This window comes from Pipra filicauda, unplaced genomic scaffold (assembly GCF_003945595.2).
Source record: "Pipra filicauda isolate LSUMZ 115617 unplaced genomic scaffold, ASM394559v2 scaffold66_size7647185_pilon, whole genome shotgun sequence".
NCBI classification, from domain to species: domain Eukaryota; kingdom Metazoa; phylum Chordata; class Aves; order Passeriformes; family Pipridae; genus Pipra; species Pipra filicauda.
Window position 1 is genome coordinate 2,927,198 of NW_024104831.1, and position 26,086 is coordinate 2,953,283.

General features: G+C 37.8%; 1 protein-coding gene across 4 annotated transcripts in view; it reads left to right on the forward strand.

The window, feature by feature from the left end:
* ETV1 (ETS variant transcription factor 1) overlaps positions 1–26,086 on the forward strand; it is a 65,763-nt gene that overhangs the window by 21,153 nt on the left and 18,524 nt on the right. For all 4 annotated transcript variants that reach the window (XM_027723221.2, XM_027723219.2, XM_027723220.2 and 1 more), the window contains 3 exons: positions 12,265–12,394; positions 13,909–14,097; positions 17,155–17,402. In XM_027723221.2, the coding sequence (XP_027579022.1) occupies positions 12,265–12,394; positions 13,909–14,097; positions 17,155–17,402 (567 nt within the window). The remainder of the gene's footprint in view (positions 1–12,264; positions 12,395–13,908; positions 14,098–17,154; positions 17,403–26,086) is intronic.

Sequence of the window (26,086 nt, forward strand, 5' to 3'; positions counted from 1 at the left end):
ATCCGATAAATATGCACAAATGATTGCTAATTTTTTAAGTTTTAGAATTCATCAGTGTTTTTTCTAGGGATGATCTAAACCTAGTTTAAACTGATAAATGGAAAACTGATTACTTTTTCAGGGCATGTGCTCGTCTTTTCCATAACGAGGGACTCTTTTTTCCTTTCAATTATTCTTCATTTCTCCTTGTCTTCAATACATTACTCTTCCCTGTTCCTGGATTATAGTTTGACCTTGATGAGGTAAATAGCGAAGTGAACTGTCTTGGTAAAGAATATATTCTTACGTATCTATTTATTCTATAAGCTGAGGATTATGCGTGCTAGAAAAGAGTGAATCATTAGCAGCTTTATTTCTGGTTGTCTTTTTTTCCTGTGGCTGTTTATGAACTTATTCAGCAAGTGTGGTTGCCAGTAAGTTAATGTAGTGAAATATTTTTTAGCAATGACATTTACTGCGGAGTCCTGCAGTCACTGAAGAGGAAGGTTACTGACTGGCCAGGTTTTTGTCTTTAAATTTATATATTATGAGTTGTCATTAAGTACATTTGAAAAATTGTGTGTGCAAAAACAATTCCCAGTCTTCCTAATTTGATCCTTCTTGCTCAGATGTTGTTTCCTTTCTGCTTCTAATGTATACCTAAAAAAGATAAACAGTTTAATTCTTTTTTAATACTCTGTCTTCATGCTGAAACTGAATGCAATGTTTCCTTATTAACCATCTGTTAATAAAATTTCTCATGACCAAAGCACTAAGGGAAGTGGAGACAACAGGGACTTTTTAAAGTGTCGATATTCAGTAAAGACAAAGAGTTTCAAGGATGTGGGATTAGATTTGGGAACTGGTTTAATACAAGTCTGTGTACGCAGTGTATACTCAGTGTGTATATATACATATTCTGTATATATATATATATATATATACACACACACATATATATCTCCATATATACATATGCATATAGAAAATATACCCACCATGTAATTGTCAGTCTTACTGATTGTATGCACATGTAAAATAATCATAAAACTTCAGGAACGCTTGGCTTCAGAAAACATGTGCTGTGGAGCATGTTTATTGGTAATGTACATTCAGCTGCAAGTCTCATATACAGTAAGAATGCTTCAAGTAGCAGCAGAAGCCTTAAATATCCGTGTTGAGAACCAGCACCTGGTTGCAGGTGGTCAGAATTCCACCGGCTCCAGAAAGAGCACTTTGCTAAGAGTCTTTGAAAATCGGCCTACTTAAATAAGTCCTGACTTTATGTTCCCAGACTAACCACTTCTGACAATGGCTTCTTTGTTTCCCTGTTGAATCAGTGATAAAAGTTGTGAGCTGAATTTTACTGTTGACTTATTTCAATGGCCCACACCTTTTCCAGTGGAGACTGCAGTTTTTGCGGTGGTTTTTTGCAAGGATTTCAGCCTTGCTTTAATGATCTGTAAACTAGGTGTGTCAGAGTTGCCTTACTGGTGAGCATTTGTGAAAATTGAACATTGAAGCATGAAGGACACATGTATTTAGAGTGGTGACAGTTTCTCTCTTCGCAAGATGTAAACAAACATCCCATTAGCTATGCTGAGTTAGTTTATACTTGTTTTTTGAATGTATACATATTTTTATTGTTAAAGGCAAAATAAAATTAAAAATCATCTCAAAATGCAATTTCGGTCCTTTTACTTGCTGTCATTGAGAGTTGCTAGAATAAAAACAAATTGTAAATAATCTTTTGAATTGGTTGTTTAATTCATGCTAGAGAGCGCTCAGTGTGTAGTACATTTCATTATTTATTAGCTTCTATGCTTTTGCATATTCTTGAGTAGCAAACTGACAGACAGGCATGATTATCCTTAAGGATAATTTTTTATTATGATGCTCTTTTATTATGAGTATATTCCTATTTTTATAGGGATGCATACTGAGCTTTTAAGACTGAGCTACTGCAAACTAGACTTCACCTTCTGACACCAGTCGTTTGGGTTATGGCAGAACCAGTGATTAAATCCAGTTTCATTCACATTTTGTCCAGCTGCAAGTATAAGATCAGTAACCTTCTCATCTATAGCTGGCTGTTAGCTCTTTGTGTGAATACATCAGAAAAGAACAATAAAAAGATAATAATTAGATTGATGTAACTTGAAACTTTTCCATAAGAGGGGGAAATGAGGCAGAATCAGTTCCTGTTTGTTTTCTGCTGTGGGCATGTTCCCTAAATATCAAGTTGACGATACCTTTAAAACAATAAATAGAAGGAATACAAAATGGCTTATTTTAAAGTTTATTGTTACTTCTAGCAAAAATACTTGTTATAATTTCCAAAGTTCTCTTCATAATTCCGATTTTACAAAACCTATTAAAATCCAGACCCCAAACCCTCAAACTGCAGATTTACCTGAAGTGGAAAGTGTGTATGTATGTGTGTGCAAAATGATGGGATATTATTGGATATTTTAGTAATGGAAGTTACATAGTGCTTAGCCATTACCTCTTAGAATTTAAATTAAATTTTGGAAATTGCTGCAAATGGAAATCCTGTCCTCAGAAAAGCACACAGACCCTGATTTAGTGGCCAGCTCTTCTCTTTGCATTTAACTTTATTGATAATTCCCAGGTAGGAATACAATTTAAGTTTTCTCCGAGGCTTGTTCTTACATTAAGACCTTGCTCTTTAGCAGAAGCTCTAAAGGTGGATTGCCTCTCCTTGCACCCTGCCTGGGAGCCTTTGGAGCCAGATACATTATCAGTAATAGTAGAAACAAATGCCCCTGATTTCCTCTCAGGATTTTAACAGGGAAAGCTAATGCAGGTGAAGAGCAGCCCTGTTTCTCTGTGGGGTCCTGGAGGTTGCAGATCCAGTATAGAGGGATTAAAAATGCTTTAGATATTTTTTTTTTCTTCCCTCCCTGTAATCATCTTCAGCTATCCACGTGTTTTAGTTCAATTGCTACAGAACTCAGCTGGTTTAATTTTATTAGGTTACCGCTTCCTGCTCCAGAGAGCACTAAGCCGCTGTTTATTTTGGGGGCAGGGGGAGAGGGAGAGCTCTTCGTCCTGCCTCACCTACTCCCCTCAGACATCAAAGTGAGCCAGTTCACTCCTCCTAGCTTAATCCTCCCTTTCTCCCTCCCACCACTGTTCTGCAAATTTCCTTGTATTCTTCTCAGAGTTATCCAGTGTCCGTGGTATTTGTCAGCAGGTTCACTTTTGCCCTGGAGGTACTTGCTGGGAGGCAGAGACCCCCTGGAAGCACTTTCCACTCGACTGCCTGCAGCTGTGAGTCTCCTACAGCCGGACAGGTAACTGTCTGGAAAGGAAGGAGAGCACTACAGGAAGGGGACATAAATTGGAATAAAACAGTGCCTGTGACAGCATTTCTGTGAGATTGCTGCTCTTGGAGGCTGAGAAACTGTCGGTAACTGCAGCTCTTGCTGTATGAAAATACCTTCTAGACAATTGTTATTTGGCAAGTGGAAATCTTTTGGGGTGAAGGTGAAGAGGGATCAACTAACCAAAATAGTGCCCAGATGTTTTTTCGCTTGGGGGTACCAGAGTAGAGACAGTGTTCTAATTTCATATGGCAGTTCAGCCAGTTAGTAGTGTCAGTTTAGGCCAAAGGACCTGCAGTGTCCTAACTAGGTGTTAACTAGCAGCCTCTAGAAAAGTTTGCCTTGGAATTGCTCTATCTTTGGGTTTACTTAATAGGTTATCTTTTATTGGTATTTACTGGAAGTTACTCCCCCCACTCCCCAGTCAGGTGGTTTACCCTTTTGAGCAGGCTTTTTAATTTTTGCTCTACTGAATGTACTTGTAGACTTCAATTTTCAACCGGCATGGTCTTTTTAAATGAGAAGCCAAGTGGCTACAAATATCTGAATTATCTCAGTGGTGCCTTCAGCACTTCCCAGTGTTAGAAAGCTGCAGGTGTACCCTCAGTAACTTTAATGAGCATTTCAGAAATTGCAACTGCACAGACAAGCAAATGAGGGATATCTTGACTAAAAAGGAGATTTATAGCAGTGAACCAATTATTAAGCTGTATGGGTGCAACCTCTAATATTGTGCTTCCTCTCCCACACTAACTGGGAACCCCTCCACCTCTCAGGGAGGCTGCATCTGTCATGGCAGGGGAGTCTTGGGTTAGCTGCCCAGAAATAGCTATATTGGCAAAATCTTTTAGTGTCTTAGCACGCAAGCTTTAGAAAAACACAGTTCATTTAAAGAGTGGCATTTATTTTCTTTTATAAAGAAGCATTTATAAGAATTTCTTTGCTGAACAGGAGCAGGAACATCATGTTTAGGAGTCAAATAAGCTGTCCTTTAGGGAAATGGCATATACCTGTACAAATGCCCTTATATAAACCTGCTTTATGGATAGTGATGTGAACCCTTCTCTGTTTTCTACTTCAACCTTTTTTTGGCCTCAGCTGCTGTTCTCAAAGGCTTTTTGTTAACGCCAGATCATAGTAAAGACAGGGAAAAATTATGGTGGACATACACAATTAACATAATATAGAGATGAACAGGTGATTCAATTAATTTAAAACTGATTTCCATTAATCCTTTTTTTTGTCTTTTAGTCATTAATCCGTAATGCTTAAAAAAATAGGAAAGAAAAAAACATCTCTTGCTCCAAAGCAAGAGACAGTTATTTTAACAAACAATGCTTGTTAAGGCGGATGCATTACTGTAGATATTAAGGTCCAGAATTTCCTAATATCAACTGTAGGAAAATGTGCTGTTATTTTCCATCTTGAAACTCTGTGGTAGTAAACAATAATAAATTCCAGCCTTTTGCTGCAGTTCATTTTCACCTGCTTGCTACTTTTTCCTAATTCAAATTCAGAATCAATTTTTTTAATTCTCATGACATGTCATCTGAGAACAGTCCATGTAGACTTTGAGTACAAAATCCCACAATTTTGGACTGCCTTATTCACCCCCCGCCTCCTATGCCTCCCCACCCTCTGAGGATTGTAAAGACTGTACTGTTATGTAGCATTTGTGTGATGAAGTATTCAAGTAGACCTTTAATTGACATGCACAGAATTGTATGCTTTAGTCTGGAAGAGAAAATAAGCAATTTGCTTTATTTTGCAGCACGAGTTCTAAATGTTATTAAAGTGCATTTGTAGTTGCATATTTTCCAGTAAAGGTGACAGATTACTTCAAAGCTGGTATTTTCTTTTTGTTAAACAAGGTTCTCAAATAGATCCATCGTGCCCACGTATTCTATTCTTGCCAGTTGGCTTTGAAAGCTGGTGCTTGGGCTCATCGTTCAGAACTAGCTTCCAAAAAATGAGGTCCCATGCTGTTTCTATCTATTGAGCTGGTAGGGGCTGGAAGGATCTGATCTGAAGCCAAGGCAAAGACTGAATTGATGGAATCATATATAGCAGGTTTGCCAAGTACTGCCCAGTCATGAAGTTCTGCTTTCTGGGAAAGAGCACTGACACAAGGAGTGGCAGAGCTATCCTGAGATTTCCTTCTGTGGACTTAGAGTCAGTCTGCTAGAAAGAACTAGCTTTTTATTGCATGCATTTTCACACATTTATGTGTTGTTCCTTTCTTCTGCATGATGCTTCCCCATTTTCTCCCCAGTTGTACATATTCACTGGAAGAGGAAAAAGCTTTCTGCCCTTTACTACTGTATTACACATATTTTCACCAATGTAATGTGTCATTGCAGAGGCATGCTTGGACATTCAGTATGCTTACTTTCATTTGACTCTATGTGTGCACACACACACATATCCAAACACACACATACAGACTGTTTCAGGTGGATAGTCACCATTTGGTGAGTCTAGATAGAGACCAGTTGTCCTTAGGGCTGAATTCTGCATCTTAAAGGAGTTCTAGTTTTCTAGATGCAAACATAAAATGGAGAATAATATCAAGATCATGCACTTCTTCAGAATGGTACTTGACAGAAATGACAGTGAAAGCTCAGGTCTCTTGTCTATGTTCAGTTTTTATATAAACTGCCAGGATAGTCTCTGAAACCACAGTGATGATACATATCTGTGTGTCAGATATCCAGTTTGTCACCAGCTTCTTCTGATATCTGGCAGAGAGCAGGACCTAAATGAAATCCAGTTGACTGGAGCTCAGCTAAGATCTGATAGAGTTGACTTTGATAGATCAAATGGTTGAAGAACTTGGTGGAGTCTGTGTAGATGTAATCTGTTCAGCCACTTTTAAATCAGTCCGCAGTCTTCAAGTGTTGCTCATTTTTGCAGCTGTTGTAGTGGTCAGAAACAAAAGGTTTTTTCCTGTTATCTAGACAAGAGATCGACTAGGGTGAAAACAATTGCAGATCCTGTCTATGCCTGCAGCATCTATGCTTCTGTCTTCAGCTGTTGCAGTCATCTGTATGTGTAGGATTGTAATTCAAAATCATTGGGAAAAGTTTAGCTGAAAAGACTTGGTTACCAGCTTTACTGTCTTTCCATCCTGCTATCTCTCTTCATCTATTACTTCTCCAACTTGATGTTTTTATTTCAGTTTTTGTTAGTAAACTAGGCTGCATGCCACATTCAGCTGCAGCAGCAATAACCTCTGGAGTATGAACGAATGGTCAGCTGTGTTGAATACCTGCCTTTGCTAATTTCTCCTGAGCATCCCAAAGTTACCAGTAAAATTTCTCATAGTAATATATAGTGGAATGGAATGGAAAGAGGACCGCTTTAGCATCTAGATGTCTTTGATCAGATACCTGTTAAATGGTTGTTGAAATTCAGAGTGCAGCTTCCTACAAAGGTCTAAAGCTCAAATCATAATGATCTGGAAATAAATAATCAATAAATGCAGAAGGCTGTTGTTTCATAAATTAAATGCACATTTTTGAAACCTCTTCAGAAAATACATATAAAGCCTGGCATTTCCAACTAGAAGGTTATCTAGAAATTTAGTTTTATAGCTCATGGCATCAGATATGCAAATACCTATACTGAACGTATGGATCGAACGTTAAGTAACTCTTGCAAAAATAGAGCATTTAAGGCCTCATATGAACCCACAATGTTGTGTTTGGATTTTTTAAAAATGTCTACTGATAAGAGCACCTGGGTCATTGCTATCACCAAAGAGGAAAACTAGCATTTTACAATCCTTGATGAACCGTTCAATAATTTGTTCATTTGAAAGTAGATTTTTTTTTCTTATTAATGACTACCTGTTGTACTTACAGCATAAATAATTTGTTTGAATCATCAGGTGAGTGCTGTTAAGTTATAGCGAGTGAGGAAAATTGCAAAAACACGAATTAGGGTCCCTGTCCTTAAGTGTATTTCAGTTTGCATTTTGATAGCAGTTTAGAAATGTTATCGCCTGCTTTGTCACAGACATAATTCACATCTTTCTTCAGGCACTGTAAACAAGAGAAATGGTTTAATGGCTCCATAAAAGGCACTCTGTGCTGATAGCTGAGATTAGACCCTTTAGTAATGGATTTTTGTGTGTTGGGGGAAGGGGAGGGCTTGCCAGAGGTAAATGTACTGGAAAAGAATCTTGGAGAGACTCTGATGTATCTGAAATGCCTGCTGTATTTCAGTGTATATTGAGAGATAGATTTAAAGTATGACAGTGTTGGCTTTATCAGTACAGGGGCCTTCTCTTCTTGCTGTTGAAATTTTACCAAGTTAGTACTTGGGTCACCTCAGTCAGTCTAGCACCTGGAGTTGTATTGGTATTAGCTTAAGTATTTTTACATCTCCTGTCTCTTCATCTTGCTGTTGAAAAAATCAAATCCCCTATATGCAAATGTATCCAAGAAATCTCTCAAAACTTACATTGCATATTAATGTGCCAATGGATGATAAGAATGAGTTTATTTACAATATTAGGTTTAGAGGGTGATTTGAGAGCATACATGTGAAAAGCAGTTCAGAAACAGCATGTTTAGGCTATGACTTTTTGTGACTTCCAAGTTACTTCCTTTTCACTGCAGGTAATTCTACTACATTCACAAATTTAATATTACCTAGGATACATCAGAGTTCACTAGCACAAGCAAGGTGTGGTATAAAATCAGCTGCTGTCAATTGATTTTATGCCATATAGGAAATGCTCTTGATCTACAAGTGTTGATAATAAGACATCTTTGTCTCTTTGGTCAGTGGAATCAAGATTGTCATTAGCCAGTGTCATGGAATTACCAGTACCATTTCATGGCTTTTAAAAATAAGTTTAAATCCATTCTTCATCAGAAAATAAAATCAGATTTTACTTTGTGTTCTGGGCAGGAGTCTGAAGTTTGAAATTTATAAAATAACTTTTTGTTGGAAGAAGAAATTACTTGCAATTTCACGTAAAGTATTCAGTTCTGTCTGTACAAAAGTGGTACCTTTCCTGTTTCTAAGGCTAGAAGGTACACATATCAGATTCCTCTGAGACAAACCAATTCCTCCTTTAATTTTAGAGTTCTTAAAAAAATTATTCTTCATTTAAGTCTTAAACTGGATGTTGTTATGAAGAAAATGTTTTGGGATTAGGCTGTTGACAGATAGCAATGGAGAACAACACTGCTAAAGGAAGGGTAGCAAGTTTCACCCTGTGTTTTTGCACGTTCTATGTAAGTTTACTTTGTGATGAAATCATTGCTTTGTATAAAATATAGGTCTATACAACAGCACATTATGTGTAATATTCAAGCCCTTTTACTGTCCAGATATAGATATATTTCTACAAAGAGAATATGCATGCAGTAATGTATTATACCTTCATGAATTTGCTACAGATGGTAGCAGTCCTTCTGCTTGCCTTATATCTGTGTGTTGGCTTCAGAGGAACTCCAGACAGGGTCTGTGGGTCGAGTCCTTTCTGATACTGATAAGCCTGACTTTCCCCAGTAGCTGAGGTGTTGAAGCCATTCATCTAAATACACGTTGTAAGATTGTTTGCCTTTCAAGTTTGGAGGTAGTTATCTGTAAGTAATCACTCGGGATGAAATCTTGGCCTTTGGTCACTTCTTAATAAGATCATTAGTAAGGCAGAGTACCCTTACTTTAATAGGGTTGAGACTCTGTTCTGAGGTTAAGTAAAATGAATTTGCCATCAGGAAGAAAGAAGTGATGAGGAGCTGGTTGTTTAAAATGTCATTTTGTTAATTTGAATGTGTTGGTAGCTTGGTATGCTGCACTAAGATTAGATTGTATAAATAAGCAACACTGCTCTCCTTAAAAGAAAGTGGATTGAAAACATAATATAAAATCCAGTTTAGCAAAACAGTGTATGTTTAAAATCTGCTTTAATAGATGCACTGTAGAATGAGTGTCACGCTAAAATGAAAAGTGACGGGTGGAGGGTTTTCAGTGATGATAGAAGAACTGCTTTGAACATTTGAAATTTTATTGTTGGAATAAGTCTGTCATCTTCAACCACACTTAAGATTGTTTGAAAGGTTGAGTAGCCTTCAAGAAAGACCCCCAAAAATGCAGTAAGTATTTTTATCAGGCTATCTTTTTTCCTTTTTGCCTCTAAAAGTGAACACTTAAGGAGTTACAGATAAAGCTTAGCTTGGTGACTGTGTCAGGGGACTGCCCGAGGAAGGCTTTAAATTTTACAGCTACATTATCTTTCTGGCCGTAGTTAAGATAAAGATCTAATATAAAATCACTTTGGACTGTAATGCTTTCCCTAAATGAAATGAAGGTGTTAACCTACTTGATTTGATACACTTTACCCTCGCTTATAAAGCTGGGAGAAAGGTGAGGTAAACTCTAATTAAAACTACAGCACTGATGCCTTCTAGCACTGTGCCCTGTACCTTGCTAGGACTGTACAGTAAGCAAAACAAAACGTACCTCGCAGTAGAGGCAGCAGGCTGGAGCCGTGTTCAGTGAAAGTAATTTAATTAGTGTTGATCATGACTCCAGATGATGGTGATTTGATAAGGAATAATTTAGTACTTAACAGCCTTTTACATGCACCAACTCCATGTGGGAAGGTAAAGCAAATTGCACAAAATGAATGTGCTGCTTTCACTTGTGCCTGTGCCAGTGAGCTGGAAAACTGCCTGTTAGCAGACGTTCAGGCTCTCAGCGCTGTGATGAAATACCCAGCCAGTTCTCCGCACAGGGCTGTGGTGTGGGAGTCTCTGTACTCCCGTTATTTAAAAATAAATAAGGGAAGTAATTTTTCATAACAGATTAACTCTGAGGAAGTAGCAAAGTAAAAATAAAAAAAAAATAAAAAAAATAGAGCAGCATGTGGCCTTTGTGCAAATATGTGATACTGGCCTTAAAAAAGAGTCTTTTTGCATTTTTGTTTTAATTTTCTGATTCAAGTCAAAAAGATTGCCTACGTTTGCATCAGAACCACTGTCCCAGAGTTGTGGAGCCCACCATACACATTTAATGTGTGGTGTATGTTACTTGACCAAGGCATGCAAAGGAGAGTCAGCAGTAAAAGTTCACTAGCAACGTCCTGGAACAAACTACTGGATGTCAGCCTGCTTTGCGATTACAGTGGAAAGCCGACTGGGCTGTATTTTGCCATATTTTTCCATATTTGAGAATATTTTTTCAAGAAGTTCATGTGGTCTTTTTTTTAGTGGAAATTCAGTTTTATTCAGGAAGAATTCTTTTCTTGTGATGTTCATCACTTCTCATCTCTGTTTCCTAAGTTACTGTGGTGTGAGTATGCATTTGCGTACCTGTTTTACTGTCTGCTTCTCCTTTCTAATATTTCCACTTAACTCACTACTATCCACCAAATATAATAGCTGAATAGCAGTTTTAGAGAGAATTCTTGTAAGTTTTATGAAAATATGTGTCAAAATAACAGTGTTATGTTGCAGATCTCTCAGCTGAAAGGCAGTAGTAGAAGCTGTCATATAATAGGATATGAGAGAGCGTCTGTTTGGGAATGAGTTCTGTGAACATTGCCCAACCATGAGAAAACCCATGACAAGAGTCTGGAATCCAGATCTTACAATGCCAGAATTTATTGATTCTGATGCTCATTTCTTACACAGTGTTTCATTTATCTCCCCACCGGACACAGGCATGTGTATGCAGGTGCATTAGTATCAGAAAATATACAGTCTGTATCAAATTGTCCTTCCTAAGTTCAGGTGCGAGAGAAAAGGGCAAGATGCTACTTGACAGTATATAATAATGACCTGATTTTGTGCTGAGATTCTCTGTCAGGAACTGAGTTTTCATGGAGATGCAAGTGTCTGTATCAGTCTAGAATGTGATGTTCAAACTATGGTGTTTTGGTGACAACATCAAAAATCAGTGATAAAATTGATCTCCGAATTCTAGGCATCTCAGAGTTCAAAAATTTGTTTTCAACCTCATTTTATTTAAAACTTAACACGTGTGTTTTCAGGCTCTTACATATCTGTCTTTTAGTCCTTTGTCCTCCTAGCCACTTAGGTTTGTCAGTGTCAGGTGAACTTTGAATTTTCTTCTGCTTTAATTTTGGTTAAGGTTGGATATGAGAGAAGGAAAGTTGTCTGGCTAAAACTAATTTGCTGGTTAACCTTGTCTTTACCTTTGGCCTTTTTATTAATACAGACCAACTTGTGCTTCTAATTAATGCTGAATTTCTGTCACATCCCCTCTGGATTTTTTTTTTAGTTTTTAAAAAATATGATTTTTTTTTTCAATTTGTGTCTCTATCACATCTACTCCGACTTTGATGAAGCTAGGATTTTGTCTTGTTTATTTCTAAGAAAAATTACTGAAGCCATTTCTTCTGAAAATTTTTTCAGATGTTACTTATAATTAAAGGCACATGTAATCATCCACTTTCAAGAGTTCCACTGCAAATTTTCAGGCATTTTGTGAGACAAAAAAGATTCCTGATCTTTTACTTAAGGCTGATATATGAGAAATTTATTTTGTAGTCACTTGTGTGGCATTTTTTAAAGTGAACTATGATTGCATTTATAGCTAAAAGCTACCTCACTGATATTACTTAGAAACATTTGGTGCCTGGGAAGTATTTTGCCTCTGACAACATTTACAGTAGTTAAGCCAAATATAAGTGGGCTGTTATTTTCCTGCTAATGAGATGGGATGCTGGCCATCATTCTATTAAACAGTAAAAGTGAAAATAGCCAATGCAAAGGATCTCTGATGTCTGTTTTTCAGTTGACATCCAAAGAAATATTTGAAATGTTTATTTTCTATATTGTTTTTAGTATTACAATGGTTTAATTAATTATGTGTTTAATTAGAAGTGTCTAGCTTATTTGAGAGAACTAATTGTTAATATTGTACTTGGGTTTTAATTACATTTTCTTTTTCTTTCCAGTGGCTTTTCATGGTCTCCCTGTGAAAATCAAGAAGGAACCCCATAGCCCATGTTCGGAACTTGGCTCCACTTGCAGTCAAGAGCAGCCATTCAAGTTCAGTTATGGGGAAAAGTGCCTGTACAATGTCAGGTAAAGCAATCCAGGAGCATGTTTGCAGTGAGAACTGCTGATTTGAATGAGGAATGACTAAAGAGTAATAAAACCATAATAGAGATCTTATAAAACTTACCTCTTCAGCAGATAACAGACTGATGAGATAATGCATTTAGCTGATGAACACTGATGGATTTGTTTACAGTTGTATCAAACACTTACATAATCATTTTAAAGCAGTGTTTTTCATCAAAATGCATATTCTCCATTCCTCCTCCGTGGGACATAGCCAGAGTTTAAAAACCCAGGGTGCAAGCGTGAAATAAAAGGAAGGAGTGTCTTGTTTTCTGCAAGTTGTAGTGAAAGTACTTTCAAAATGCATTAGGCATATTAGGATAGAGAGATCTGTGTAACAGGCGAGAGACTGGCAGGTCTGAGCATCACATAGGTATTTGACAAGTTTTGCACATGTTGCATGTGTATATTCATGAGTGATTACAATTCCAAACAGTATTTCATTAGGCTCTGCATCTTTGGTATTTATTCAAAAGCAAGTTGTCTTATTTTATAGGCATAGATATTAAAAGCTTTTTTTATATATAGGTGGTGGAGGGGCTTGTTACCTCTTCATTCTTTATTGACTTTATTTTGGTTGCATTTTCATGTCACTCTTTCCTTTAGTGTCAGCACTGAAGGATTTCTTATTGACATACTACCAAAACTGTTAGCACTTAAAGCGTTTACATTTAACTTTCTGGATATGAAGAGGGAAAAAAAAAAAAGAAAAAGAGTGGCACCTCTGCCAGTCATAAAGGAGTGATTTTGGTTTAAAACTCAAATTAATCCACTGATGGATTTGATGGATGCTAGAGAACCTGACATAGGAAATGATGCAAGCTTGTGCTTACTGTATGCCTAATGTCTGCATTTTTCCTGTTTAGAAAGAGGGATGATCGAAGTCTTCTCAAGTCCATTACTGGTTTGAGACACCTTTAAAAATAGCATCTGTGTATTTGTGGGACCAGCAGTTTATTTTTGAGAGAGAGGAGTAAAAAAACCCTGTCGGTAGAGGCTGCTGACATCCTAGTGTGGGTAGCTAAGCCAGCATACCATTGTTTTTCTAGGTCAGATCCCTTCCCTCTAGCTGTATTGTTTTACTGTCTCACTTTGTGTTTTGTGCAAGCTTTAAAAAAAAAGTCTTGGCAGGCGGTGCCAGTTCTTTGTGCTCTGGTCCAGGTGCTTCTACTTTTTGTATACTTCCTGTTAGAATGTCACTGTAAGACTGAATCTTTTAAAAATACATTTCTTTACCCCAGAGAAGAAAATGCTGTGCTGAAACACTTGTCTCTAGCATGATTTGTTGTGTGCTCTTCTCAGTGTAAAGTAGAGAATTCCTCTGCTCCATACTGGTTAATAAGTTGATTGTAATGAAAAGCTTATAAATGTTACACTTGGGGGGATTTTTTCTGGATGTAGATGCTATGTTGTTTTTTGGTTGTTTTTATTCTGAAGCAATAACCTGACTTGCTTTTCCCTTGCCTTACTAATAGTGCCTATGATCAGAAACCACAAGTGGGAATGAGGCCCTCCAACCCACCGACGCCATCCAGCACTCCTGTGTCACCGCTGCACCATGCCTCCCCAAACTCAGCTCAGACTCCTAAACCTGACCGGGTTTTCCCTACCCATCTCCCTCCATCCCAGTCCATTCAAGACAACAGCTTCCCTATGGACCACAGGTAAAACATGAAACGTGAGGGACCCATGCAGCTGTTTATTGCATGAACCTGTTTTTGTCTGCTCTGTTGTGTGATTGCTCTTGAACATTTAAAATTCCAGCGGTGTGTAAAGATATATACATATATGGTGAGAAACTCAACTTACCTTTTAAACATTATCAAATTAAGAAAGACTTGAAAAGAAAATCAGTTGTTGGGAGTGTGATTTGCATGCTTCTGCTCTAATAAAGGCTGTTACCTCCAGGGATTTGTGCAGATCACATCTGAAGGAGGTTGCTAAGGTTAATATTGCTGTTTTGTGCTCTGCTGAGATAGCTTTAAATACCACCCAAGGTTCTCTACAAGCTCTTCTGGAGGTGAAGAAACACTGAATAGACCCCTTCAGCTGCCATAGTCACCATCATCTCTTCAGCTGTGGACTGTGATCTAAGCACGCAGGCCCCCAGTGAAGCCGGGCAGCAGTTTTGATTACAGGATGATGGATAAATGTGTTTCTGTATATACACCAAAGTCAAGCTGACAGGAGACTGAAATCTCCAGAAGCTAAATAGGTTATGTGGAGAGAGCAGTAGTAAGATTTTTCAGATGACAGAAAATCTTGTTTTTTAAAGGAAGTTGTAAAGAGAATACTGAACCTGTATGTCAACCCTAACTTGAGTATTTGTAGATATTTGTATACATCTTAGTGTAATTTCTGTACCCATAACACTTGCCCTGCACAAGCTTTGTAGGCTCTTTACAAGATTTCTGCTTTACTCCACCTCACCTCACCCCTGTCTTTGATATTCATGTTCTTTAGGGCATTTTGCACAAATGCTTCCCTTCTGTAATAGAACATCACGTGTTCTTGTGAAGTCCAAAATTGCTGACTCAAGCAAAACAAAAATTATTTTTCTCCTTTTTTAAAAAAGTACAATTGCAGTGGAAGGTATTTTCCCCCATTTTCTTATTTATTTTGAATCTTGTGTTTGAAGCAAACATGTACTTTATATTTTCATGAAATTCAAATCTTCCTGATTTACAGGGTGATATGCTACTACAATGAGTGTATTTAGAAAATGTCATTTAAACAAATGACTTACCTATGTGAATTCATATGTGAATCTATAACTCAGGGCACATTTCTTTGGAACATGTATTGGTGGCATAAGATAGCATTAGTATCTAGTCCATATAGCCCATACATCTTCATACAGAGCATGAGTGTATGAATGATAAGTGGTCCTAACAAGTACCAACAGGAAACAAATCCACTTGTATAAACAAATGGCTTGATTCCATACAAAGCTTCCAGTACAACAAGTATTATTAACTTCCTTTGAGGCTTTGTGAGTGAGCCTGTTTCTTATTTTATCTTCAAGTTGCAATTTTCTGATTCACTCCTTGACAGTTCTTAATGATAATTTCTGCTTCTTTTTTTGGCTAATGAAAAAAGGAAAAGAGGGAAATGAATGCAGTGCCAGTCAGCCTAACTGTTTCATAATATATTTGAGTTTCTAAGTTTATTTTCTGCAGGTGTAGGTGGAATTGCAAAACCCAATGTAGCAGTGCAGTACTCCTTCTACTGCAAAAATTATATTATTTACAGCAACATTTCGAAAATAAATTTTGTCTCCACTACTACATTGTAATAGTTTCTATCTCTGTAGTTCCCACAGTATTTGTAATTAAACTATGAGAGCAAACATTTGTCAGACCAAGTTACAGCAGTATTATGACAGATGGTAGTAGAGTTTAAATTGTTTCAGAAACATATACTACCTATGAGTTGATAGCCAAGGGTTGTATTGCTTATGCAATCAAACCCCTGCATTGTTCCTCACTCACAGAGTTTTCTCTAAAAGTCTGGTTTCGCTTGCATGAACCAAAGTTGGTTCAAATTCAAAGTCCAGAAAACTCAGGAACGATAAGGTCTTCATTTTTTTCAGTGTGACAGTGAGAAGCTTCCAGAGAAAGGCACAGGTTACTTTTTTTTTTATTTTAAGTGTATTTTGTTTACAATATGCTATAACAGGAGTAGTAAGCAGTTTCTTGCAAGAATGTCGCTCTGCTGTTGGTTAGTGCAGACACAGTATTACTACAGTGGTGGTTACTACTGTGGTAATCTGCAAGAAGACTTCATGTGGTTCATCAGGGCGTGGTGGGAAAATAGCATCCTTGTATTCTTCTGTATGCTTCTGAACCTGCAGACATCCAAGTGATTACATTTCAGGCCTTTTTGGTAGGGTAGATGGGATTTAGGGAAGAAACAACAAGCACAGGTTCTTCATTTCATTGCATGTAAATGAAGTTAATTTAAAACTGAATTATCTGAGTTTATGCCTACTGAAGAGCATTTGGGAGTAGTGAATGGCAGTGTGGCTTGTATGGATTACTACTTTCATGTAGAAATGACTAACGGAAAAAGTTAAGGCAGGAGGGTAATTCTTTCTCTTGGCAGAAATTTGTACCCTTTCCTCTTCCTGGGATGCTGACGTTCCCTTCCCATTACAGCTGAAATGCAGTGCCAACCTTGCCAGGTAGATCTCTCATGGCGCTATCCCTGAGAGGACAGAACAGTGGACTTTTACCCTGGAATGTTTCCAAATGTTAGAGCAGACAATACTCTATTCAAAATGTGTTTATTGTGGTCAGGAATGGTTTTTGTATAACAGTAAAATGGGTAAGAATAAATTAGAGTACCAGCAATATGTTGGTAACACTTGTGAAAGAGCAGAAAACTCTACCTACGCCTCCTTCGTGTTATTGTGGTAGAATGTCAGTCTTTCTACTGATTTGCAGCTGGTGCATTTCCTGTTTGTCTCTTCTGTTGAGAGAAGATAATGAAAGCAAAGAGGATGTGGTGGGAACAGGTCTTAGAGCTGGTATTAATAGGTGGGATTCTTGTTTCTTTGCTTGTTGGTGTTCAGCCATGCAAGTGATCCTGATGGGAGCACTTGGCATGATTGTAAGCAAAATGTTCGTTACTGAGAAAGTGTTGCAGCCACTAATAATGACCATTTGGGAAATGAAATGTAGCTCAAGTCCTTTACATGACCTCTCTAACTTGTGTCCTAGATTTCGCCGCCAGCTCTCTGAACCTTGCAATTCTTTCCCACCTTTGCCTCCAATGCCAAGGGAAGGACGTCCAATATATCAGCGCCAGATGTCTGAACCAAACATCCCTTTCCCGCCTCAAGGTTTTAAGCAGGAGTACCACGATCCAGTTTATGAACACAACGCTATGGTTGGCAGTGCAGCCAGTCAAAATTTCCCCCCTCCTCTGATGATTAAACAGGAACCTAGGGATTTTGCATATGATTCAGGTAGGTGAGACTCTCCTTTAGTTCTGCATAGTAAAGGAATAAATGAGTCCAAGCCAGTGCTATTGATATTTTGGTTGTATGACTTGAAACTTGCTCTTTTGATGCTTAAGTCTCACAAATTTTGTCTGAGCTAGCTTAAAAAGTAGTAAGATTGCTACGTAGTACCATGTGACTTGTGCCACCAATGCTTGCTCTTTAAAGGATTTCATTTTCTAGAACTCTTATGTCCAGAAAGTGCACAGGTTAAAGAAGCTAGAGAAGAAAGTCAAGGGTACAAAACTGAGCTTTGTTAAGAGGGAACTTGTTCTGTACTATCTTGTCTCTGACCTCTGAATTTGTGCGCTTCATTTTACAAGCTCTTTCATTTGTCTGCCAGAAAGAGAGGACTCTTTCTCCTCTTGCTTGCTTTACTTTAAATCAGGAGGAACTCCACTGAAGTGGGGTTTATACAGCTATAAAACCAATGAGGGAGAAGAATCGGCCAAATTGGTGTCAGCTTCTCAGTTTGTGCATACTGCTGTGTTTTGTGGAGGTACATAATCTGTGATGCCAGGTTGCTGATGTAGAGAATACACTGTTGCTATTAATAATGTTTATTATGATTGTGCTTATAAGGCAACTGGAATGGAGCCTTATTGCTCTACAGACAGTACAAAACAGAGGAAGGTAGTGGCAGAGCCTGCTTTCAATAACTTCTGATCAAAATAGAAAAGATAAGCAATAGAAAGGATAGAAAAATAAATCAAGGGAATAACATTGTAAATGTTTGACACGATTTAAACATAATATTTATATTATGCTTGGGAAAAGAGAGAGAATTAGGGACGCAAAAAATGAGTTTAGTAATGAGTACCAAGTAACAAGGAGAAGAAAGATGGAAAGAAGGAAGCTACAAAACTAGTATGGAGAAATTAAAACACATAGAAGTGGGCTAGGTGAGATAAGTAGTTGATTGGTATGGAGCCAAGACAATGCGATCAAAACATGTTTTTCAGTTTTAGTGTGATTTTTGCAGCTCCTCTTCAGTTTCTGCCTGTGTCCTGCTTCGTGTATGCCACACTGTTGAAAAGGAGGGATTTCAGCATGTCCCAGCCATGTTTCTGGAGTAGGATAGATTGCTTTCGTACACATGCATGCTGAGTTGTGCAGTGGGAATGGGTGCCCCTGTCTGCCTTTTGTCTGACTCCCTCTTGTTTTGGGTGCTGCTGTACACCCAGGGCTCTCCTGCTGGTTCAGCCTCTGGCAAGATGCTTTTGCAGTTTATTTCCCAAAGGCTACATGGCAACTGAGTTGAAGTTTCCTTTGAAATTTTAGCTCCTGACAAACTATCTTGCAATTTGATACAGTGTAGAACGGTTTTTTATTGTCTTTTCTGTAGCTAATTTAACATTATTTAGTGGGGTATTTTGTATTAGCATTAATGTAAAGTGCTTGTTATAGAGTTGATCTTGATTTTAGAACAGGGGAATTTGGAAAGTAGAGATGCTTTTTGCTTTCTTAATCTTGACAAGCAAAGAACCAGTCCTTAGGTAAATTTGAGTTAGGCTTATGCAGGAAAGGGACCAGGGCTAAAATACTTCTCCAAGTTTAAATGTAAGACAGGACAAAAAGGAGTTCACATTACAAGGATCAGATCTAGAACTCAACCTATTCATTGATGAAGGATCTGAGATATGTGGCTTTGACAGTTGTGTATCTCTGATCTTACAGAGCAGCATGGGAGAGACTGCCTAGTTAATGTGGCAGTGGATAATAACTGGGGACTGGAGTTTCAGGCACTGCCAGTCCCTTGCAACCTTCACGAGCATTGTTACTTGTTCTGCTAAATGAAAGGCAAAAAAAAGGCCCTTTAAACGTGCTTCATATTTGGCTTGGAAGTAGGATCTTCTTATTGCATACTATTACTTTAAATCTGGGTTGGCTGCTAGCATTCATCTTTCTTTGGAATATTCTTTATGGAAAAAAACCAGTAAATTTAATTCTGAAAGGAAGATGTACAAACTTTTATCCACTCCTGTCATGCCTGGTTTTTTTGTGCCATCAAGAACAACAATTCCACTTTATAGTAATGATGTTCAAGCAAAATTGTTGTTTCTTCTGTAGATGAATGATTAGTTTTTAAAAATGTAATAGCTGTGTAACAAGTGGTCATGAAAAATTAATCTGTTGGTATCAGGAAGTACTTTTATTGGCCTCAGAATCACTGCATTTAAGTTGACACATCTGTACACTCCATAAATTGCAGTCAACAACTGTGGTCTGTTGATATTTTGTCTTGTTACCATCTGTTCTCTAGGAACCATCATTTTCCATCCTTGCTAAGAGTACATTAAATAACCCCTTAGGAAACATAATCTATTTGACACTGAATCATTGATTTCATTTTTCACCTATGGATGTTCAGAGAAGGAGGAATGCCTTGGTGAAAAGTCTTTTTTTGCATGGTATTTTATTGCAGCTCAGATAAAAATATAGAAGCATATTTAAAAAGTTCATTGTAATGCACCAAGATGTTCCATTTGGGATGTTTTTGAAACAGCCTCATAAAAGTTTGTTGTTTTTGTGCACTATTCTTTTATACTTTGAGGGAAGCTGGTGAATGAAAACTCTATTAAAACATGACATTAATTATGACATGGGAAATGGCAGATCAATTAGTTGTAATTGTAATTGCAGGTATGTAATTTCTACTGCAGAATGTTTGAGATAATGGATAAAGAAAAATGTCAACAGAGTCGAGTCTCTTCCTTATCTATCCACACTTCTAGAAGTCACAGTGCATCATGTATGTTCAATCAGACATTTTCTGCCACAGTTGGTGGTTTTTTTTCATGGCTGACAGTTGGATATATTTAGTACTTGGTAGTATATCTAGCAACTTTATGCACAAAGATGCAGCCAAGGACGTATTTGAGATTTTGCATCATTAATGAATATACTCCAAAAAGCTTCCCAAAATCTTTGTTTACAAGGCCTAATAGTGGGCATTCCTGTACAGCTAGCACTTCTAGAATTCGGTAATGTATTCAGGTACTTAAATAAAAAGGCCAAATTTGATATACTTAGTCTATTCTGGGCTTTATTTTTAAGCAGGATCTTCACAGGCTTGATCCTTCCTGCATAATGTAGTGGGTGCAAATATACTAAGATATGACTTTAGCTATGTGTGTATGAATTAATACTAAAGTTTTAAAATGAAAAATTATTAAATTTACGTCTCATATTTTGTTTTGCCAACTTAAAATAGTTATTTTGGTTGGGAAATTTTTGTGAGCATGTCTTTGGAAACTGAAATTTGTCATACAGTGGTGCTAGAGATAAGTAGAGGAGGAATTATGGCTTGCATATGCTTCTTACTGATAGCCAGGAATTTCTGTGTTGAAATCTAGATAGATTCAGTATTTCCCAAGCAGGTTAGAAGCATTAGCAGATCTGTTCTCGGCGTTTCATTTCACAGTAGCCTCATGATTACTAAGCTTGAATGGACCTTAGAAAATTTTGATTCTCTCCGTGTCACAAAATTTTCATCCAAGGTACTAATCACATCACTTAAAGAACAAACTCTACAGACAAAATTATTAGCCTCCATGTCTAGCTTTCTGAAAAGCTCATCCCTGTATTCTTTAAGCCTCACAAGCAATAAATACCTTGTGTTGGCATGTGAGAATGGATGGGAAACTGCCCCTCTGTTGAGAGACAAGCGTAGGCAGAGAGACACATCAGATATATATACCTGTTTATTTTGGGTACCCAGTTAGACCTGGATAATTTTTAAAGAACATTATGTACTACATGTGTTCAAAGCATAGCTGCTAGGGACTTTCTTTGTATTTCTAGGTGAAGAAGTATGGGAACATCAGATTAGGATCTCAGTGTAGGCACAATAAAAATAAGAAGTGCATAATACCAAAACTCTGGCAGAAATAATGTGGCTACTTTGGAAAACCTCGTTGGGGGTTGAATGGGCTTTGTTGGGGCCTAAAATTGACCATTCAGCTGTATTATCTTTTCCTTTCTTGAGAACTTCTGCTTCATTAAGTACACAACTTCCAGCCCCTGTAACAAATTAAGCAGGGCCTCCACCTGTAAAGCTGTTTACAGCATGGCTCTCCCTTCCCCAAACAGTTTTGACCTGTGCACTGAAGGCAACAGTGCCAAAGCAAAAGGCTGTATCATAATTCATTTGCAGCAAATGTATCAGGTTTGTGCAGGAAGTTTTTAATTGTGACACATTAACTTCCTAAGTTTGCTCCTATATGGAATGTTGTTAGCATTCTAATGATTGGGAACAGAATAAAATGCACAAGTCCTTTCAAATACATGAAGTGGTGTTTCTTGAAAGCAAATCAATGCATATTTATGTGGGAAAAGGTCCCTATAGCACATTCTTTTCTAAGCATCAGCTGAAATATTCTTAAATTTGGAAGTTTGCAGAATAGCATAAAGGAAAGTGTTGAATTGAAATTTCAATGGGAAAAAAGAATTATTTCTTTAGAGTATATATTTTTGCAGATTGCCTTTCTTTTTTCCATTTCTTTTTTAAACAACAGTTGGATATTCTATTGTACTTTTGAAGGCAAAGTTTAGACATTTGGAGATGTTAATACGAAGAGAAAAAGGAAATCTTAGCCGTCAGTCAGAGTTCAGTGCAGGTTTGCTTTTTCCAGGATATTGTCTAGTGCTTTGACCAATGCAGCATTTAAAGTGACACAACTCATGGTGCTTCTACTACTGTCTTTGATTATACTGGTTAATTTTTGTACAGTGCTCTGAAAACATAAAGAGCTGTGTGAGTGCTAAGTATTATTACTATAATTTTCCCCCTGGGAGTTTATTTCACAGACAAATACACTTCACAGTGAAGAAATATTTCTTGATCATAAGCCTAAATTTTCTCTTTGATCAGTTCCACTGCCTTGCTCGTAGCTACACCTCTTCGTAAACAATTTCTTGATATTAACGTACCACCTCTAAATCTCTGTAGATGGTTTGCATGGATGCTCTGTCAGTGTGGCTTGTTGAGATCTTGGATCTTGTTTATAAATCCTCCAGCTGCATAATCTTTTCCTCTAATTTTCTCTGGGTTTCCTTTCCTTTTCTTTTTGTTATTGTTGTTGTGTCAGGCTGCAAAAATTTGCAGTATTTTTGAACACAGTTTTATAAAATCCTCTGTGAAACAGAACTTACTCCATCCTTTTCCTGGATATGGTGCTTTAGTGTACACATCACAAAACTGCATCTCCTTATGGCCTTAAAAAAATTCTTTTATGCAGAGGTACAATTGTTCTGAATGAAAATCTGGATGGCATAAAGGCAAGAGGGGAGAAGAGATGGGATTTTGCCCTTCAGTTTAAGAAGTCTCCCCTCCTCATTTGTAGATTTGCAGTTTTCCCTGTAGTTTAAAATATTTCATCCTTGTGTTTCAGGAGCTTGTCTTTGCTGTGCTGCTTCAGTGAATGAGTATGGATTTTGTTCGGTAGTTAATCTGCACTGCACTTTGCACTTGCTCTAAAAATACGTAAACAAATCTGCTGTTGGATGGTATGATCGTAGACAATAAGAGCTTCTGAGGGGGGAACTTGGAAAACCTGGACTTCAGAACTTTGCTATGAAAGGCAGAATTTTAACTTTTTACTTGCTTCCAATCTAGCTGATTTTCTCTATTCACTAATTCTGTCCGAAATAAATCTGTAGTTAGAATAGAATTCATTTTGTAATGTTATCTTCATGGGCAAAGGAAAACCTGAATACCAAGTTAATGGGAGTGTATAGGCAGGAGACTGTACATGTATTTTTGCTTTCAAAGCAGACAATATGATCTGAAAAATTGTCCTGCAGTCCCTGTTTTTCAAAGAAATGGATAAATATCCTGTAAATCTACAGTTACAGTAAGTGGCACTGGCTAATGATTTGATTTGAGGATTGAGAGCGCAGTCTGGATTTACTCTTTGTGCATTAACGCAGGTCAAATGGACACAGGCTGCATTTTAAATCAGTAATGGAAGGCTGAAGCCTGCCTTAAACCAATCACATCAGCCTTGCCCAAGACCGATTGATCCCGAGAGACTGAGCACTGTGAGCATAGCTTTTATATGAATGGACTCTGTGCAGCCTGAAGTTTCATTCATAAAATGGATGCTGAAAGGAAAAAAAAAAAAAAAAGCCAACCCACACACGCCAAACCCTGGAATGTCCATTTATGTGAAGCTGAAGGGTGTAGTGTTCCCTCAGCTGCTGCCTTTGCCAGTTGCCTTAAAGTAATGATTAATGCTGCTTGGCCCTGCCTGCCTGCAACCTGACACCATTTATGGCCTTGGTGTGTTTCTAATGTATAGTGAATGAGAAGGCTACATTCTCAAATCAGAAACATAAACAGGAACTGGTTGGTCTGAATTCCATTCAAATATGTCACTTCAGCCGTGCAGTGTTTGTCCAACTTCAATTTTACAGGCAGGGGATGGGGTGGGGGAGAAAAAGCAACACAGACATTTTTGCAGTAAGATTACCAACAAAAGGAGCAAGGGAGAAAGAAAATACTGCTGTCTTTTGTTGAATTCAAAAGAGAGTGATGTTTAAGATATATTTTACAGTTACTGGGGTTAATAAAAGCAAATACATGATTTTAAAGTATGCTCAAAAGATCAGCTCCATGTGGAATTTCAATTCAGAACTGAATGTATGAGCCTTTGTTTTCCTGTTCTGCTGTATAAAAAGTTACACATCGCCTAGACAGGCTGTTGACATCTGGTCTCACAAAATGCATTAGATGTTGTCATAGATCTAAAAACCAAAATTGTGGAAAGGAAGCTGTTTGCTTAAGATTTTTTTTCTCTATGTTTGTAATAATTCCACTTAGACATGAGCTGGTGGGGCCAAATCTAATTCTCTGGTAGGTTTTTGTCAAGTGAGGTATAAGAAATTAAACTTAACAAATTTTAGTTAGCTATTTTCTCGAAGGAAGTGTTTGTGTATATCTAAGAGTGCAGATACTTGTAGATTTTTTTTTTCCCCTGATTGCTGGTGCAAAGGCTGGTGACAGAGAAAATGATGAATAAAACCTTCCATCCTGAATGTTTTTAAATTGCATCATGATTTGGAAAAGATTCCTTAATTTTTAGATTGACTTTTTAGAGTAGATGTTGCCTGTTTTCACCCCTGTAACTTCAGTGCATCTACATTTCTCATGCTGAACCTGCTACTGAAAAAATAATAGTGCCTTTTGTATTACCAGGACTTTACCAATTCGTAGGGCTCGTTGTCATTACATAGCTTCTGAGGGGATAGTGCTTTTAAAGGTGGTTGAACTAAAACTGGATCCACCAGCATTTGAGTGGTGTAAGACACTTAAACAATTCCTGTATAAGGACATTGTAATTAGTTCAAGTATTTCTATCTGAACGCCTCATTTTGGAGAGACTTATGAGTTTTAATCTAAATGTATTCTGCAGGTGTAAAAAATTCTAGGTTTCATGATCCAAAACAATCATTTGGTACTTCTCCCTGCAAAACATAGATCATGCATTTATCTTAGTGATACCTGGTGCTGCCTTAGCACTTGTTGCAGTCTAGTTTGAAGAATTGCCTTTCTTGCCTAAAAAGGTCCTGTTTTCTGGTGATTTCAGTATTACTCTTCATCCTTGAGCTGGTCAGAGCTTCTCAGTGGGAAACAGCTGCTTTCCACCAGGCAGCTAAATGTGTTTCAGTGGTGGATGAAGTGCTCCTTTGTAAACAGTTTGTCAGTGCTCTTAAAAATCCATGAACAGAAAAGTTACTTGCAGTGTGATTGTGATGTTTTAAGTTTGATGCCAAAAATATGATGCGTTCTAGCTTGAACATTTTATTTTTAAAAGGCTACTTTTTTCTCTGCACTTGGTAAAAATCTGTCCCACTGCATCAAACAGCCGAGAAGTGCAAGTAAGCACTTTGTGAAGCTCTGTAAGGCACCAAAGGGATGACTGGTGTGTTCTCAGAGTGTGTAGCACAGGGTCAGGTTGATGCGTGTGAGTGACACCTGGGAGCCAGGTTCGTCCCAGCTGCCTGAGAGGCTTGTGTGTGCCCTTCTGTACCCAACAGCACAAAGGTAAAGAATCTGTATGTGCTGCATGTCTGTGGGAACACAAGGGACACATGTAAGTCTATCTGTATAGATATACAAACTCTGAATTGATAAAATAGGAGCCAAAACTCACATAATTACTTTTCAGACCAAAAGAAGAATTAAGGAGGACAGGGTGTAAGTTTAAATTATGGGACTGCCATTGGAGTCACTTGAGAGTTTTGGGAAACAGCTCCTTTGAGAAGTTTCTTTTGGGAACCACTTTTAATTTATTACTTGGTAATAAAGTGTAAATAGAAAAAGTAGGCAGGAAAACAGTAAGAAGGTTCCAGTTTTAGTGTTATCACTTTAAGCATGCAGGGAAGTAGGCATGTTTGACGAACTTGAGTGACTTGTTAACAAGCTCCCTGAATAAGGCAGCTGCTCTCGGTACACTGTAGTGTTCACCTGAGCTGCCACATGAAGAGTGACCCCAGGCAGGTAGTTAACTTCTTACTCACCCTGTTTCAGATGGCACACGCCTTGTAAGCCTCCGTCTCCACATCTCTCCCTCTGCACATGCACGTACGTAATGCAACACCTCTGTATCACACTGTGCTTTGTCGTGTGCACATGGGTAGTGCCCTGT